Here is a 19,293-nt window from a genome sequence, read left to right as displayed (position 1 = left end):
CATCTACACCTAATTATACAAAATAAACAAGTAATTATTTAAGTAAATTTTCTATAAAATATTTATCAACTGTTAATTTGCATACAATTAAATTCAAAGCTAAGGGTTCATTTGCGGTTATGCAAAAGTCCTATCGTAATATTTTAGATCACGGATCAAGTTTTTTACTTGATTTTAGGAAAATATTGGATCAACAAAAATTAAGAGGTTTAAAAACCTATTTTTTAGGTGGTTTTGAATATACGAAGTTACTTATATCTATACCTATGAAATCAACAAAGTTTTGTCTTGAATACAATTCCGTTTTTTAGAAAAATACGTTGAATGAAAGAAAAAAATTATATATATAAAAAAAGAGGCTTTAAATATACCTAAATAATACATAGGTTTATTTAAAATTGCCCAATATTTGGTTTCTAAACGGATTTCTACGTTAAACAACACAATTTAAAAAAAGAAAATTGAACTCCCCATGACTGATACGGATTTCAAATATTAAGCTATAGTTAAATACATTTTTGAAACCACTTAAAATTTTAAACTAAGTAGATTATGTTGTATATTCAGCATTTTATATCACTCTACGCATTTTTGTTTAAAGAATCTGAAATAAAAATGTAAAACTTGTCTTCTTCATGAATTTGTGAAAGAAAATAGAGAAGATATATTTTTTGTCAAAAGTTAAAGATAGTTATGAACTTTAACCATCCTCCTTTATTTTGAATCAAAAGTACTCAAGAAAGCAAAAAAAGTATTGCAGTTCAGTCAGATTAAACCAGTTAAATGAGAAGAGTAAATGAAGCAAAACTCATTTTCCAAAAATAACAAACTAATCTGGCTTTAAAACATTATGCTAATTTAAGAAAATTTCAAAAGTTTAGTTATAAGTAAAAAAAACAACTAAGTTTTATTTATAAACTTTTTGGGCTTTTTAGGACAATATTCTGCGTCTGACAATTTTCCTGGTACCGTATTTAATGTTTAATTGAATTAATTAAATATTTATAAAAAAAAATATATTTCTCAGGAATTTTCCGTAGGTATAAAAAGTTGAGATATCATGGGAAAAAGCGTTCGTCTCTGCTGTCAAATATCATTTGATAAGACAAATGATTCATAATGGAAAATACTCATGGAGTGACAAAAAATTTTAATAGGAGGCCAGAGCATCATTTGCACAAAAATAATCATTAAAATCGGCTAATATAAGTACACATTTCATATTTTCTCTAAAATATTCTGAAGGAACAGAAATAATTTAAATATGACTTATTTATTTTTATACTATGGCGAAATATTTTTGAGGAAAAAGGGTTTGAAGGTAAAATGGTTTAAACTTTCCGGCTGGATTTTTTGTTCTGAAAACATGCCTCACTGTAGCTGATTCGGATGTTCGATTATGATGTAGCAGCTGTTCTGCTTATTCATAGTACTATGAATGATGAAAAAATTTTCATAAGAAAAGAACAAAACTTTACCAAATTTGTGTTGCCTTGAGAAAATTTAGAATCTTCTTTGCTCATTCCAACCGTCTCAGCTTTCTTTGTTCAGAGATAATATGTCGTGTTGTTCTCCTTCGTGATTTTGTACCAATATCATTCTGGACTGAAAATAATAAAATATGAAACACTAGCTAAGATTAACCCTTCAGCTAAGGCGAAAATACTAGAGACGCTTTTTTACTCAAAAATGATTCAAATGATTAAGATAAACCTTTAAAATAGGTATTTAGTTTTAATTCGGGAGGGAAGTATTATTTTCCTTGGATTTTTCATTAATTGAAAGGAAAATTTTCTCTAGGCCTTTTTGTATTTTTTTTGAAAAGAAATCTATCTGATTAAAAATCTTTTCATTAACCCATCTTTGAAAGGTGTTGTTGTTCTTTTATTTTGGCCATTATTCGTATGATGATTACGAATATGACTACATCACATGTAATATAATTACAAAAGGAATGAACAAAAAACTTTATTCAGATATATTCTTAGGAGGGGATTTCTTGTTATTGAATTACAACTAGGGATAGACATTTTTTTCTTCTTTCTTTCAACATATTTTTTTGGTGTATTTTTCTTTTAAAAGAAAAAAAAACTATAAGACAAGAGAAGAATAGATATTTTTTTTATTGTGGGTAAAAGGCAATCCACCCAAAAATATAAAGTTGAACTTCTATACAATGCTCCTTCATAATAATACCAGACAATAAAATCCCCCTACTTTATAGCTACAATGTGGCGTACATCCTAAAGGTATGCCACAAAAATTTCAAATTCAAAATTTTCCCTTTAAAACTCTTTTATCTAATAGATAATGGTAAAGACTACATTTTAATACCAAAATTATGTCTTTAGCTCAAATATTAAGGAAGTTATGAACAATTTATCATCAGAGTTTAATCCCTTTTTTCCCTACTGTTGATGCTATAACCTACACCGAAATCTGTGATCTAATATGATATTTCAATAAAACAACACAACTTTCTTAAACATCAAGAAAATTGAATGAAATTCTCAGGAATTACAGAGTACAATAAAATTGCAAAGTTGTTTATTTTTAATACCTGCAATTGAAAAAATAAAAAATAATACTTAGATAAAGTATTTCCATATTGCGCAGTAATAAAGTTTGAAAGTGCTAATGTCGATTTCAAAAGTATGTACCTTGCATCAACAAATTAGTAATATACTTTTTAATATTTTAGATAAATAAATGTCATAATGTCCATTATATCTTATATTTAAACCATTATACTTTATTTGTAATTTTAAAGACGATTTTAAAAATAATTTATTTTCAGGCAAATAGTGCTACTAAACAAAGCAGCGTTATGAATTTTTTTTTGAAACTAGGTATAAGATGAAAAATGTATCTACATTAAATATTAATAACGCCAAATTAATTTTGCTCATTTAAGTAATTTAAATCCAGCTTTTTATGGGGATCCCCAAAACACTGATAGACTTTTGCGCACCGTAAATAGGCATTTTGTAACATACCTACATCCTATGTATATATTGAAAAGAATAAATGAATCTTGTCGATATTTGCATAGAGTTATTAGTCATTTGACCTACCGGTATGTGTAACAAAAAGAAACTGAACATTAACCTTGTAATCATGACAGTTTAAAGAATGTTTGGGAACAGGGTGGCTTTGCTCCATTAGCTACAAAAAGCTATGAGAGAGAAAGGGAGGAAATTCATGTTACGATTTGTATATCTTTTAATTAATTACAATATCAATCATTTCAATTATCAACTATTATATATTACAATTCTTTCATATTGATTTGTTCAAATGAAAAGATATCTCCTCATAGAAATCTAAGGTATTAATCTCTGTTTATTAATAAGCAAATTATTATGTGCTTAATGAAATAATAATGATTAATACAAATAAAAGGGGAAAAAAAACACAATATTATTCTGGTTCCCAAGAACAAAAAAAAAAAAAAAAAAAAAAACTCACACACTAAGTCCAAGTATTATGTACTCCACTTTTCTTTTTTAACAAACCACGCTGAGCTATAGATACAAACGCTCGTTGTCATAAATTAGTCCTCCCAGACAGTCAAAAACACACAAAATTTTTGTTCTTATTATATATTCAGTAGTAATATTACCGTGGTTATTTGAACTTACTCATCCATTTGTAATTTCCAATAAAAAACAAAACAAATTACATCATTAATATAAGAATCATACCATGAAATGTTCGTAATCACAAATATTCTAAATTTTTCATTTAAAATACTTTATTTTATTTTCTGGTCCCAACTTGTACAATATGCGTATACAAGTTACATCCTGTATAATGTACACAACATATTCTTAAATTTGATATGTGATACAAACCTATCTATAAGTGTTTTTTTGTTTTTTTTCGTTTCCTTCATGGAATCCAAAATGGTAGACCATGTCAGTCTTAAATTTGGCTATTTGATGTATGTATTAAAGAACCAACCACATAGATATGACTTTTGGGTGTCCGATGTGATTATGAGGCTGTTTTTTAACGAAAATTAAAAAGAAAAATAAAGAACGATCCTTCCCTTTTCTCTTTCTATATCTCTCTTTATATCTGTCTCTCTACTTTTTTCTTCGCCCTCAGTCTCGTTCTATATCCCTCTCTCCATTTCTACCTTCATACTTTGTTTCCATTCTTCTTTATTCAGCCCTGCAACATAGGCACACTCTGCTATAATTAATATAAAATAAAAATCCGGGGATTCGTTAGCTCAGTGGTTCTCAAATGGGGGGACGCATACCCCTTGGGGTACTTGGAGGCACTCCAAGGTGTACTAGAGATTTTGAAAGAATATTTACTAGTCGTACATAACTCAGGGGCGTCCACAGGGGAAGGCTGTAGCCTCTTTCCCCAAAATTAATGAATTTTTGTTTTTTAATAGAAAATTAAATACTTGAATTTTTCAATAGAAAAATTGTATTCAATTTTTTGTGAATATCTATGGATTTTTAATTTCTTTTTCAAAAAATTTAATAGTTAAAATTTTTTTCTGAAAAAAATATTTTTTTTTTGTGAGCAGCTCTTGATTTGAATTTCTTTTCCAAAAACTTAATTTTTTGAGAATAAATATGAAGTTTTTTGCCAATTTTTTTTTTTTTTTTTTTGAAAGTAAACCTGACTTTTTGAATTTTTGTTACCTAAGATTTTCCCATTACTATTTAAGTTCTGAGTAGTAAACTTCCTTTTCTACTAAATTCTGTTATAGTAAAAACCTAATTAAACATTCGTGTGTCCTCATATAAGACAGAAAGAGATATCTTGAGGATTTGTTCCAAAATTATAATTGTTGGAATCAGAGTAGACTTATGGATTGAAGGGAAAAGTTCTTGCCAATGCCCTTGTATATTTCCTTCTTCTCCTCTTCTCTTGTCACAACTGATTGTAGCTGATACATCATATAATGAAACGTCATGACATCTAAACTTCTCCTCTCGTCCAAAGTATTCTTCTAATTGTCAGGGTTGCTATCTTGATTTTTGGTGGTCTTTTTTTTTTAACATGTTCAATATACACACATTTTTATCACCATAAATAGATGTATTTGTTAAAAATAGTATAAACTTTTATAAAAAATGTGGTTTTTTTACAGTATATCGTAGAAAATATCATATTATAAGTATTTTCCCAAGACGAGACAGAGACTATGTAGATGAAAGGAGAAGTAAGCATTTTTTTTCGTCTCTGTGGAATCTCAAGGATTACATTTCATTTTGATAACATACGATGTAACATTCATTTTTGGGTCTCTTTTTCGTTTCATTATGGTAGAAAAAAAGGTTGCGAGATACAATAATGCATTAATGTCGTGTGAATTATAGAAAAATAACACAAAACTAATTTTGGACTTAAACTTTTTTTAAATTTACTTATCATTTTTTTCCGTTTCTTTTCTTTCAAAACACAATAAAGTTATTTCTTTTGAACTTTTTTTCCCTTTCAATAAATCCAATTATAGTCTCTTGTAAACAAAAGTTTATGGTTATAATTTCCTTATTATTACTTTTTGTTTTCTTAGACATATTTGAACGTTTCAAATATTTTTTTTGCAATCTTTATTTGTATTTGATTTTCTTTTCTTTTCTTACTTAATGATAAATCAAATCAAGATTCACTTTATTTTTAGTATTAGAACCAAAGTTATATAGAAATGTAACAGACAAGAAAGCAGTCCTTAAAATGATGTCACTTTTCTAAGAAGTTGAGAATTTTTTTATTTATATGAAATGGGGCTGAATATTGAAGATAAAAAGGTATTTAAGCAAAATCATCATTTGGAAAGATATAAACATATTTAATCCAATTTTTATATTGTTCATCTTATTGCCTTAATTATATCAAGCAACAATTCCTGCGAAAAGAAACGGGGGGAAAAGCCCAAAGATATTTGGTAATTTTTGCAAAAACCTTGGATCTAAATATTCGATCGAAGTCTTGGATCTTATCAGATAATACAAGTATAATCTACCGTACCCAGGTAGTTCGTATCTTGATCCACGGCCCGTCCTATCTCTAGTAACGGTGTGTAGGTTGGGTACACATCATAGGGAGTTGAATAATTTTTCCACAACACGGCACCACTCTCTATCGCTTTGTTTACATTCTAATATAACTAAACAACGCTCATGCCCAAAATAAGAATTACTATTCAATAATTTTTGGGAATTGTTCACAGCGTAATTAAAGGTTATTTTAATTCAACACGATCTTGAGTTATAGGGTTTTAGCTTAGAAAATGTATATAATCCTGCGTTTTCCCCATATAATAAGATAATAAAGAATGCTGATTTAACAATGTTGATTCAAGCGTATAAAGTTGATAAAGTCTGTATATTACAAACACGTTTAAAAACTTTTCAAACATTTATGTTTTAAAACTTTTTGGACACGTTTAAACTTTCAATGAACCGTTTTTAAATTAAAATGAGGCTATGGTAGCAGAGCCGGCTACACATTTTTATCCCTCTAATAACTGCATATTCTAGACTAAGTGGAGTAGTTATACAGGATGAGGACTCAAAAATTAGAATTCTCTTCGAAACCGTCTAACCTCACTTCTAAAAGTCTGACAATTTTGTTCTCGGTGCTATTCTAAAGAACTGATAAAAAGCTATAATTTGATGTTAGTTTGTTTTTGTAGTATCAAAAATGTCCAAGCAACAAGCAAAACGGCAGATGGTGTGAGATCTCCTCCGTGTACAAGTCGATCTCCCACAAGAAGATCTTCACAGTGGAAGCTGTTCTGATGGGGAAAAATGATTGCTTCTTGGTTGAATAAGGAGCTCAGGTCGAGGAACCTTCAGGACCAAATATCAGGTCATGGTCCATGGGGTTGTAGCGTCTAACGGCAGCTAGATGCCTCTCTACTTCTTCAAGGCTAATAAAAAAGTCAATGCAGACGTCTACTACAAGGTCCTCAGGTACTATTTCTTGCCATGATTGGAGAGCACGTTCCCCATGGACAACTATGTGTTTACACAAGACGGATTACAGGTACAAAAGTCCAAGAAGGTGAGAGAACATATGTGCCTTCTGGCCTTCGTCATCACCTGACGTGAGCTCTGGACTTCTCTGTATTGGCACGTCTTGGAGGGAAAGACGAACAAGTCTTTGCATCCGAATGTCAACTCACTGAAAGCAGTGATCACAGAGGAGTGAAACAACTTGTCCTCGGACTTCATCAAGGCCTGTTGTTGTACTGTATTGAAGCCATCATTCAGAATGAAGGGATACATATTGAATAGAAATTGTAGAAAATTACTCAATTACCAACATTTGCTAAAATAATGGCACAAAATAAAAATATGTAGGAGTGAAAAGGAATTTTAAAATTTTCGAATTTTTGAGTCCTTACCCTAAATAGTAGCTTGGTTAGGTTGCGTGACTTAGTAGTATTTGTATATACATTTTGAGCATGATAAAACCATTTATTTTTATCAGTAATGTCAGACCAAAAATATAAAGATTGAGCTCTTTTTCTTATTTTAGTAAGATCGTACCTCCAGACTCTTCCACTTTCTTCCTCACTCTCCAGACAAAAGACGTATGTTGGCTCAACCAGTTTCTTATCTCAACATTTTCTCGTCCACCGCGTATAGAAGCAAAGATACTCTGCCTTTTCTGAGTAACAAAATAAATATTTCGTTTCATTTTTTTAACTCACTCAAAACACTTTTAGCTAGCTGCCAAAAGAAAAAACAAACGTCCAACCTGCGCATTGGCTCAAAATTTGTTGTTAAACAGCGGCTGCATGATATTTACTGCACAAGTCCATGCTTGTTTTTGTCCAATGGAGAATTGCTCACGTTAAATAGGCGATCCATTTTATAATATATAAAGCAGAAAAAAACCAAACCAGCCAATATCTACATGATTAAAATCACAATATATTTATGACCATAAATTATTCCCAAAATTCAAAACACATTATGAGTATTTGTATGATTTGTGTGTGTGTGTGGGGGGGAGGAGGGGTGTCTCCCTTTTACTTTTAATAAATTAAAAGTTGATATAGAAACTCCATTAATTTGAATTTTTATAATCTACAATTCCTTATTTTTGAATTGTTATTTTTCGACATCAAATACTTGCTGTGTAAATGAAATGATTAACATTTTTTGCCAAACACTTTTTGAGTTTTTTAATTCTATTCGACAATTACCCTACTTTCTTTGAAATTGTACGCAGTTAATAAACGAAAATATTCTTGTATTCCCCGTATTCTGACTTGAAATTTATACATTTAAATTCCTTACTTTCAATTTTTTTATTAGTAGAAAAATCTAATTTAAGGTGTAACTCAAAATCGACTAAAATTTGAATTTCCCCTTTATAAGTTCAATTCCCCCCGCCCCCTATTCAGCAACTTTGTTACTTTGACCTGTAGTTTTGATATTTCCATTTCAGCTGTTCTTTATCTATTCGACTATTTCCCTTACTTTGATTTTTTAAAAGTTCTGTTTGAGCATATTTTTTATTTAATATCTCCAAGATTTCGAATAATTATTTTTTTTAACATAAATTGAAGCTGTTTTTCTTTTAAAAAATTTCGCAAAAATAAAACATAATTTCAAAGACGGGGAATTGAAAAAATGGAATGGTGTCTTTTCAAAATTACACCAACCAAATTGTTCATATTACTCATATTTACAGTCTTATTTGTATTTATTTTTGCGATTTTGCTCAAAAGATAATATACTATAATTAAGAATATAATTTTGTATCATAATATAGCTTGAAGGACAACTTTATCAACTGATTATCTACATTATCTTTTAAAAAAAGCTATTCCTAAGATAATATCGAACATCCACATAGAGCAGGATTGATCTTATCTAGTGGTACACATTTTAATAATTTCAATCCGTAATGACATTGGTGCAAAATCATAGAAAAGGCCAACAAGGAATCCTATCTCTGAACAGAGCAATCTGAGACGGTTGCAAAGAGCAAAGAAGATTCTAAATTTTACCAAGGCCAACACAAATTCAGGGAATGTTTTGGTCTTTTCTGATGAAAACATTTTCACAGTGTTGCTAATCTGAATAAACAGAATAGCCGCTACATACCAGCAAAACATGTCTCAGCTTCAGTGAGATATGTCTTCAGAACAAAAAATCTAATGGCCAGCATAGGCAAAGTCTACCTTCCCATTTTTGGAGAAAGGAAAGAATGGCTGCATGAAGATGCTTACATCGAATTTCTGAATAAGAAAATGCTACCTTGTTCTAGAATAAAGTTCGGGGACAATTTTGTTTTCACTCATGACAGAGTTCCGTGTCATTGCATTGCTAAGACTGAGAGACAACTTTCCATACATTTGGGACCTCAAAATACAGCCCATATGAGAACCCCTGGGCTATTCTACCTAGGGGCGTCTGGAAAAGGGGTTTGTGCTACTCTTTACAGGACTTTCCAGTCTCTAGATGCTTCCATCAAGAAGGAGTGGACCAATCTCGAATCTGACTACATAATCAAGTTTTGCAAGGGATTTAGCCCTCGTATTGAGGCAATTATTAGAGCTGAAGGCTCAGATATTGAATCAAAGTTGTGCCAATCACTATTTTCAGAGGATTTTGATAAATAAATGTCCACACAAAACCTTTCTTTTAAATTTTACTCTTGAATAATTGAAAAAAATAAAATGTCTATCCCTAGATAAGATCAAATCTGTATCTGGATATTTATTTTATATTGCAAATTTGTACATTTAGCTGTGGAATGCCCCTCTTGTGTTGACGGGTTACATTTATGATTGGATTAGCTTTATTTGCAAGTATTAAATAAGAATGTTTTGTGCTGTTGAAGGACACAAATAAAGAACAAGAAGAAGAAAACAACTTTTATACGTAGCATGGAGTTACCTTGGTACATAAATTTGTTGTTCAATCATAGTATTTTCCTTCACTATATACCTATGTGTGTATATGTTATACCTTATCTAGTTGCAATCGAAAGGATTTACCCCCCTCTCTCTCTCTTTTTTTTCATTAAGAATTCATGAAAGAAAAAAGAAAAAAATTGTCCGTATTTGTATGTTATTTTCTTTCTTATTCAAAGTAGTGTTGTGTCGACTTGAATCGATTCGGTCAAACCGAATAGAGTCATTTTTGGATTGACTTGAAACCATAAATTAGAAAAACAGGAAAAGTTAAGTTTAGTTAAGTAGCACCTCAGGTCCACTCCCCATTTATCAGTGTATATTCGATCCTTATATAGTAGTGCAAAAAATAGGGCGGTTTGTTTTTTAACATTTTTCGCATTTTAATTATGGCTACTTTGGAAAAATTGTAATATTCTAAGAAAATAACCATTGTAAAATTTCATTGTTCTACGATGTCATATTTCGGTGGCAGATCTAGTTTAATGATTGAAAGGAGGCAAAAAGTTCATTATTTCGTTACTAAAGATTAAAAATAAGCATTAATCATTATTTTGCATAAATTAATTATGATAGAGACATTATTCCAACCTATATAAAAGATTGAATATTTTTTTCTAAAGCTACTCTATGGTGCAAAAAGATGGATTAACATATGAAAAAATTCGTTTGAAAACAAAAAAACCTGAATTGTATGTCCTACCCCATCATTTCCACATCCCCAACAAAAAAAATCATCCTGCAGAAACCCATGTAAGCATTGATGTACTCAAAGATTTTTTATTGCAAAGGGTCGGATTGGAGTGGTTCTTTACGACTCTCCATTAAAACAACCAATAAATACTACTACTGAATACATTATTGGGGGCTGTTGGCACTCGATGATTTTGTCCACTCTAAGTGGATGCAAATTGATCTTAACTATATTTTAGGTCTTTATTTTTATCATTTGACTAAATATCGACCATTTATTTTCATACCGATTTTGGTATGACAGTTGATATCCTCCTGACAACTGTAGTGTGTACTGTTCATGTAGTCTTAGGGCGAATTTTGTTCCTTTTATCAACACTAGTCAGCTGACGAACTATACAACCGTCACATCATGTTAATCGTTACACAACCTTGGTATATAACATTCCAGTCATGTACTTGCAGTTAGGGGTGGGACAAATTATATTATGGTGAAGTCATCAGGGGCATCCGCAAGATATTTTTTTTGTGGTGGACAATGATTTTTCTTAGAGGATGTAATAGGATTTTTTGACAAATTTTGAAGTATGTTCTTCTTGAATAGGTAAAAATTTGATTTTTCTTTTGAACAAACAGGAAACTTTTTTAAGACATTCTAAGATTAAATTTTTTTGTAATAGACTAAATTTAAACAAATAACCATGTTTATGCAATTTTTTTTTTTTTTAAAACGAATTTTTTATTACAATAACTATAAAAAATTCCCAAAAAATTGAGGAGACAAATTACTCTTATGGTTAGGGCACTACTAATGGTTAATCAGTCTCCTCAAAAATTGTTAGAAGAACTTCATTAGAAATGGTGAGAGATTAGAAAATCACTTAGTGACACCTCACAGGGTCACAAAAAGCTAAAACGTCATTTGATGAGGTTTCGTGATACACATCACTAAGCCAATTAAAAAAATAATAAAGTCGACTAACTTTTTTTTTATTTTTATTTGAAAATGGACTCACCTCCTTTTGAGTCGAGTTGAAAAATCATCAAATCAAGTCTTGTCAAACCGAGTTCAATATTATTGTTCGAGTCAACACAACCCTAGTTCCAAGTTTAGTTACATATTATTGGATTTTATGAAAGTAAATTTATGAAAATGTACTTTGTAGCGTAGTAGTACTCGTATGTAGTAAATTTTGTAGTGATGAATATTTAATGGATATTAACTGAGTCATGACATGATAAATGGGAACGTTTCTTTAACTTTAGTTGAACACTTTTTTTTTCTTCATACAACATTCTTCTTTTTTACTCCTCCCATATTAAAAAAGAAATAAATAAATTTGAGAGATAGAATTGTAAATTTCAAGCACTTTAGAAATGTTACTTTGGTAACCCTGTCATTTGAGGAATGTTTGGGAAGAGAATAGGTTAGCTGCTATGATGTTTTATTAAATTAGCTGCAAGCGCATGACATATACAAGTATCTTAATCCGTATATAAAAAGGACATTACATATGGAATTACTCGTTTTTCGATCCTCAATTCTAATTTGAGTCCAATGATAACTTACACATGTAACTCCCGAGCAAACCACCCTCATTGTTTCTATTTGCCTTTCATGAGTATATGCACTAGTGCAGTGGCCGGGGGACAGGGTTAAATTCACTCAAATATGGTAATGAAAAAAATTTAAGGGTTAGAGAGATACTTTTTCATTGAGTTAAATGAAATGAACAACATGCAATGGAAGGGGCATGCTCAGGGAGTGGGCTGGAGGGGTTTGTTTTTGCTTTTTATTAGAATTTTTTTGGTCAGGATGAAATTTTTTTATACAAATTAGAGGGAAAAACTAATTTATAATGAACGGCTATGAGTTTTTGAATTTTTTTTCCAAAAAATTTAATTTTCTGTGAATAACAGTGGATTTTGTATTTTTTTTCTCCTAAAAAAATCAATATTTGAAATCATTTTCTAAAAATTTAATTTTCCAAATTTTTGTCCCAAAAGTTTAATTTCTTTAAATAGCTAGGTATTTTGGTGTTTTCCCCCCAAACAATTTAATGTTTGTGAATAGCTATGAACTTTAGAAATTTTGTTAAAAAAAAGTTTATTTTTGATTTAAAAAAAAAAAAAAATCCAAAATAAGACAAATACTTAGTCCAAGCACTAATAAGCCAAACCAGAGTGGACAAATATATTTTTTTCTTACTTTGAAATATACGAGTGAGTTGACCCTTTAAAATAATAATTAGACGTACAACATGTAAAAATCAAAGTAGACGCAAACGTTCAATATGGATATTGAGCTACTGTTCTTCAATTTACAGTCGTCAAATCCATTAATTGACACATTACAATAAGTTTTTTTATGAGAAAAACCCCCCATTTTTAATACAATTCATTATCAAATTTCAAATTTAATTTTTTTTCAGTTTTTTTATAACCTTTTGAGATACTGTGCGTAGATAAGTTTAGCACGTACGAATTTTTTTGTCTGCAATATAGTATTTATAATTTAAAATTATTTAAGTAATGATTTGATTTGAAAAAAAAAAAAAAAAAAAAAAAAATGAAATAGAAGCAAAAATGAAACAAAACATTCCTCTCTCAAAAATGTCATTCAATCAAAAATGAACAAAATCATCTATCAAAAGAACCTTATATTATTTTTTATGAAAAATTTAAAACGCACAAATCATTTTTTCAAAAAATATAGTTAACTCATATTTTTTCGGAAAAGTAAAAAAATAAATAAACTTCAAAAAACAATTCTAGCACCTACCCTGGTTTCTTCATTAAACTCTTAGTTGTTGAGTGATTTTAAATGGAATGACTCTATATAAGATGCAGTTTTTCCTTTTTTCTTTTCATTTCACCGAACTCAAGCCTTATGTACATTATTGGGTTTTGTTTATCATAATGATTGATTGAGTGCCTTGAGAATTGCGTGGTTACCATTATCAATTATTATGTGTTGCAGAATTGATAGATAAACGCGCTTGGGAAAGTCAAAGAAGAATTTAAATCCCTACCCTATACTCAGCCTAGCATTTAACATTTCTTCATAGACAAGCGTGGTGGCATAACACTCCATATTATAATATATTTATAGTATTGAAATGAGGCAACTATTCTGAAAGACAAATTATTTAATAATTTCATATTAATATATATGTGGTTATATAAATTCAGTACATTCAGGTTCCAATTTGTAATACTGTAATATTTTACATTTAGTCAAATGAAATGATAAATTTTCTAAGGTATATCTTTAGTAAATTACTACGCTTCTTCAGTTATTCTACAGGGACGTCTGCAGGGGGTGGGCTGGAGGGGATGTAGCCTTCCACCACAAAATTAAGGAACATTTGCTTTTATTAGAAAATTTAATATTTGATTTTTTTCCCTCAAAAAAAAAAAGTATATATATATTTTGATAAATAATTTTGCGGATTTTTCCAAAATATAGGTCTAGTTTGCATACCCACTTTAGGTGCGCTCTCTTTTTCTCTATTACTCCCTCCCCTATACTAATTATTTTTGTGTTAGTATGAATATTTGAGAGTAAAAAAGTCAGAGTGGAATTTGTCATATTTCACACCTATTTTTGTACATTTTTTCTTCTTGTTTTTTTATTTTTGCAAAATGATCTTGATGATGGGCTCATCCGGTAAATCAGTAAAGGAAATGACATAAAAAAAAAGTGATAAAAATACCAACTTCCTTTTTTCAAAAACGTTACAAAAATATTTGATAAAAGAAATAAAGAAATTATTCGTTCCCTGGTTTTTTATTACCATATACGAAATGTCGTGAGTTAACATAAAATCAATACTGAACAAAAGTCAAAAGAAAGATAATTGTCTTATTTATTTTATATATCCTTTATAAAATGTCATTTTACGGTTCTTTACGGATGAATCTGCAATAAATTCAAATGTACCAGATAATGTTTACCGTCATTTAGAACTTTCATTTTGTTTATGAGACTATATTTGGAGAAGATATTATTCCCTTTTAAGCTTTTTTTTCTTGGCCAATGAGGATCATTAGGATGAAAATGAGGACTCAAAAATTAGAATAATCTTTCGGGCCGTCTAACCTAAGTTATAAAAGTCCAATAATTTTGTACTTGACGCCATTTGAAATAGTCGACAATAAAACTGCAATTTGTTTGAGCAACAAGCAAAGCGGCCGAGGGTGTGTGATCTTCTCCACTCACCAGTAGATCACCAACAAGAAGATTTGAACAGGAGAAGTGATCACTTCTTGGATTTTATAGATCTCAGGTCAAGGTAACCTTTAGGACCAAACGTGCAGCTCAGGCCATAGTCCTCGGCGTCATAGCGTCTGATGGCATCAAAATGCCTTCCTACTTCTTCAAGTCTGACAAGAAAGTCAACACGGACGTCGAGTACATGGTCCCAAGTACAATTTCTTGCCTTCGTTGAAGAGCACGTCTCCCATGGGCAACTATATGTTGATCCAAGACGGCGCCTGGCACATGCATGCAGAATTTATGCAGGGAGACATGGCTGCCTTCTATTCAGTAGAATTCTGGACTCAAGAACCGATAATAACCCCCTGGACTTCGGTGTTTGGTGCGTCTCGAAGGGAAAGAGGAATAATACTTCTTACCCGAATATCGATGTTCGTCCCCATATTGAAGCCATCACTATTGATGGAGGGGGCATCATGCATAAAAACTGTAGAAAATTGTTAAGTTAACAACTTTTGTTTCAAAAGTTTACCATAAAAATGGTACAAAATGAAATATGGAGATGTGAAAACGGCTTTTTAAAATTTACAATAAAGGCTACATTTAAAAAGAAATTATGTTCCTTTAATTAGTCAAATGGAGTTGCACTGATAAAGTAAATCTAAACATTATAGTATTACAAGTGTAGAATTACTCCATTGGACTTAGGAATCGTCTTTGAAGTCCATATACATTATTAGTGTTGAAAATTCTTTGTACAATGGCATGTTTAAAAACACAAATGAGAATCAGCATGGTAACTTTGACAATTTGAACTTTTTTTTGGAAGAGAGAAAGAATAATGCTCATGACATTCCATCAGATCAGCTACAATAAGCGGTGACAAGAGAGGAAAGATAAAATAAAATAAACAAGGACATTTGGTGGAATTTCTCCGATGTCGACCCCCCCATTCTACTCTGAGTCCAAGGACTTAGAATTATAACTCTGCAACAAATCCTCAGTGATCTTTTTATGAGCACACACGAATGTTCAATTAGGTTTTATGAATATAATTGAATCTATTTATGAAAGGATGTTCACTACTCATGAATTGAATAATGAAGGCAACTACAAATGAAAAAAAGAAAAAATCCAGATTCAAAATTACAAATAAACGTGTTAGCTAAAAACACCATTTGATTTACATCTCTGTACGAGTATGTAAACTATACATAATATATATTTCCTTCTCAAGGAACAACCGATACGCGGACATACGTGATAAACTTTTGTGTTTATCTCAAAAAAAAAAATAAAAAAAATCGCGCTTACTTCCAGAGTACCGGAAAGTATGATATACTGTAGCCATTTTTCTGATGAAGATAGTAAGGAATTTCTCAAAACACTCAAACTCTTCCTTGCTGTGTAATTTATAACATTTTCTCCCGGAATTTATGTAATATCAGCTGATCTTACTATTTATCATATTCTATCTCATTAAAATTAATTAATATATTTTAGTATCTAAAATTTGTTAAAGGTAATTTATATTTCATAAAATTTATTATCAAAATTCCAATTATAATGTTTTAAATATAATAATCGCACATTATATCTTTTTGATACTCCAATTTCATGTTTTACAGATTAAATTTCAAAATAATGCCTTTATTTTACGGTTGCTAAATGAATGAAATAGTTAGGAAAATATTGAAAAATTATGTAGCGTGATTTTGAGTATATGTCGACTGTCTATAAAGTTGTCAATCTCGCTGAAAAATTATATTTTTACTCAAGTCCAATTAACTACGTATAAAAATAATGTTCGTTAAGGACGGGTTAAATAATAAAATCTTTCATCTTGACGATGAATATAGGTAATTTAAGTGCCATTTGCGAGTCCTTCAAAGGTATTTATCTGAATAGTTTTTTGATAGAAATGAACAATAATTCGTCGTGGTAGAATATAAATAAAATCCCGAATCAACTTTGACCAAAATCATTCTTGCTTTCTTGAGTATTGTCAAGTCTCATCGATTGACATAGATTTATTTTTCGTTGCAGGGGACAGAAAGTATCTTAAAGGGGAAATGCAGAATATAAGTTACAAATATCAAATGATATTTACTATAAAAATAGAAAATTAAGACGAGATGCCCAGATTTCCCGCATTTTCATGTTGAAATACCAATTACGACTATTTCCTGCAAATTATGGATGGCCACATCTGTATCTCAGAAAGAAAAATACAGAAAGTAATACATTAATAATGGTACAATATTAAGCGATGGTCATAAATTTCTGGAATTTTATATGAAGCACAAAAGAAGAAAAAAACCAGTTTTGACTTTTTTTTATTTTGCAACTTTTAGACTGTAAATATAAGATTTTGGCCATACGTCAAACCAAATCTGCTCTTTTTTCTGATTGTATACAAAACTTGTCGAGAAAGGCTAGAAATACAGGAGGTCCCCACATAAGGCGCTTTTAACATCTACGGATTTCGCATAATGCAGTGTTACAAAGTATTCTGAGTCTCCATATATTCCCATCATATCACGTTTTTTATAGTATGTTTATAAATTATATAACACTATATATTGAGTTTAACAATAATTTTTCTAGTTGTTAACGAGTTCGTTCATACTATGACATATATTCATGTTATACGATTTTTCATAGGGTGGAGTGTAGCTTATGTATTTTATTTGATATCTAGACTTAAAACTTTTAGTTAACTTATTTATTGTACGAACTTGCGATTAAAAAAGTTCCTGTAAAGTATTGATTCAGTTCCGATTATTTAAATTTTACAATATCAAAATGGCTGGATTAAAAATCAAGAAAATAGCAGTTTAAGATTAAATTTTACAAGTATCTTGTCGGGCATACATTATTTTAAATAATTTATGATGAAAAAATGTTTATACTGTTCTAACCATACTAAAAATGAAAAAAAAACTGAAGAAAAATAGTGGTCAAAGTGGACTTTGAAAAGTAATTTATTTCTTCCACTTTCACTTTTTTTCCAAAAATTTCCAAGAACAAAGCCCAAATTTCCTCCCTCTCTACTCAAAAATAATATATATATAAAACCCCGAAGAATCCCCTGGACCTTCTCCTTAAGGGATGATCGAGGCAAGAATACATTATCAGAGACAGGAAAATTATTTATTTTTCGAAATAATTTTGACCTTCCCTCTTATTGTGATTCAACATTATTGTTGGCATTATGAAATTTGGACGTCCCCTATTTGTTCCCCGCATTGTTATGCGAATATCGCCCCCCCCCATAAATGAAATAAATTTTCTGTTTTTTAATTTTTCTACTTTTTTTCTCGTTTAATACCAAATACAAAGTATGTATCATTAATCAATTAAAACATTAAGATAAAATATAGTAATAATAAGATTTTCATATTCAAACAGTAATAATAATATATGATTTGATTTTTCATTCTTTAGTTCGACAACCAATTTTTTGTATATTTTATTTTATTTTTATGTATACAATATGTTTTTTTTCTCGAAACCGGAAAAGGGGTTTTGGATTGAAGGATGAGGAGAAGGAGGAAGGAGCAAGGCAGTGGCACCTAAGTGCCGTGAGGTACAATTTTTTTAAAATATATATGCGCCTTCAATGTATTTCTAAAATATTGTTATTCATGTGGATATAAAATAATAAAAGATTAAAAAAAAAAAAAATAGAAATTGGTCAATTTTGAAAATGAAATAAAAGTTAGGAAAAAAGGGAATTTTTGTAGTTTCCCCCCCCCCCTCTTTTTCCTCATAGAGGAGCTTTCGAATACTAAATGAAAAAATATATATGTATATTGTTCATGATTTATATATAAATTTGAATGCTTGAAAGAGTGTGAAGTAAAATTAAATGTCCAGAAAGAAGGGTTATCGGCAGATAATAAAGCGCCCCTCCTTGGATAGGCGAGGAGGCACTTGAGTGTCCGCTGTTGGTTGGTAAAGTGTTATCCAGGATTGATACAGAAGAAGAAGCAGAAGAGGCTGCTGAATGAGTGTCTTCTTGATCTGAGAGCATGATTTCATTCCCAATCAATGGACTACTAGTGTCTTTTGAGGCAGAGGGTGACGCGAATTCACCCTCACTGTCAACCTTGGAAGAGTCCTTTATTTGGTATATCCGACTATACTCGGGTCGGATATTATCCAAATAACGTCTTTGAAGGATTCCATCTACTCTCCGTGTCATCCGTGAGCCATCAGAGAACACGGATGTGAGGGTGGCCACATAGGGCTCCTCTTCTGTCATGCGCACTCCCACAACGGCGACATCCACGGCACTGTAGGGCTCCAATTCATGTCCCACCATGAGTGTCTCTTGTTGAATGGATTTCTCGGGTAGGCCCCAGAGAACAGATTGGATTTGACCTTTAGGGAGGCGAACGTTCGTCGGAAGAGCTCGTATCATACCAGGAATCTGCAAAGGAAAATAAGGAAATTTAGGTTATTTAAATAGAGA

At 30.6% G+C, this 19,293-nt stretch overlaps 1 protein-coding gene across 7 annotated transcripts in view; it reads right to left on the bottom strand.

Annotated features, from left to right (window-relative positions):
- Positions 1 to 18,104: 18,104 nt before the first annotated feature.
- The window catches only part of LOC121122282 (protein unzipped), a 301,683-nt gene continuing 300,494 nt past the window's right edge, over positions 18,105 to 19,293 (bottom strand). For all 7 annotated transcript variants that reach the window (XM_071890018.1, XM_071890016.1, XM_040717286.2 and 4 more), the window contains exon 3: positions 18,105 to 19,251. In XM_071890018.1, coding sequence (XP_071746119.1) covers positions 18,643 to 19,251 — 609 coding nt within the window. In that variant the 3' untranslated portion in view covers positions 18,105 to 18,642. The remainder of the gene's footprint in view (positions 19,252 to 19,293) is intronic.

The sequence above is a fragment of the Lepeophtheirus salmonis genome, chromosome 1, assembly GCF_016086655.4.
Source record: "Lepeophtheirus salmonis chromosome 1, UVic_Lsal_1.4, whole genome shotgun sequence".
In the NCBI taxonomy this organism is placed as follows: Eukaryota; Metazoa; Arthropoda; class Copepoda; order Siphonostomatoida; family Caligidae; genus Lepeophtheirus; species Lepeophtheirus salmonis.
Note: the sequence above shows the minus strand (reverse complement) of the source record. Positions and strands in the feature narration are given on the sequence as shown.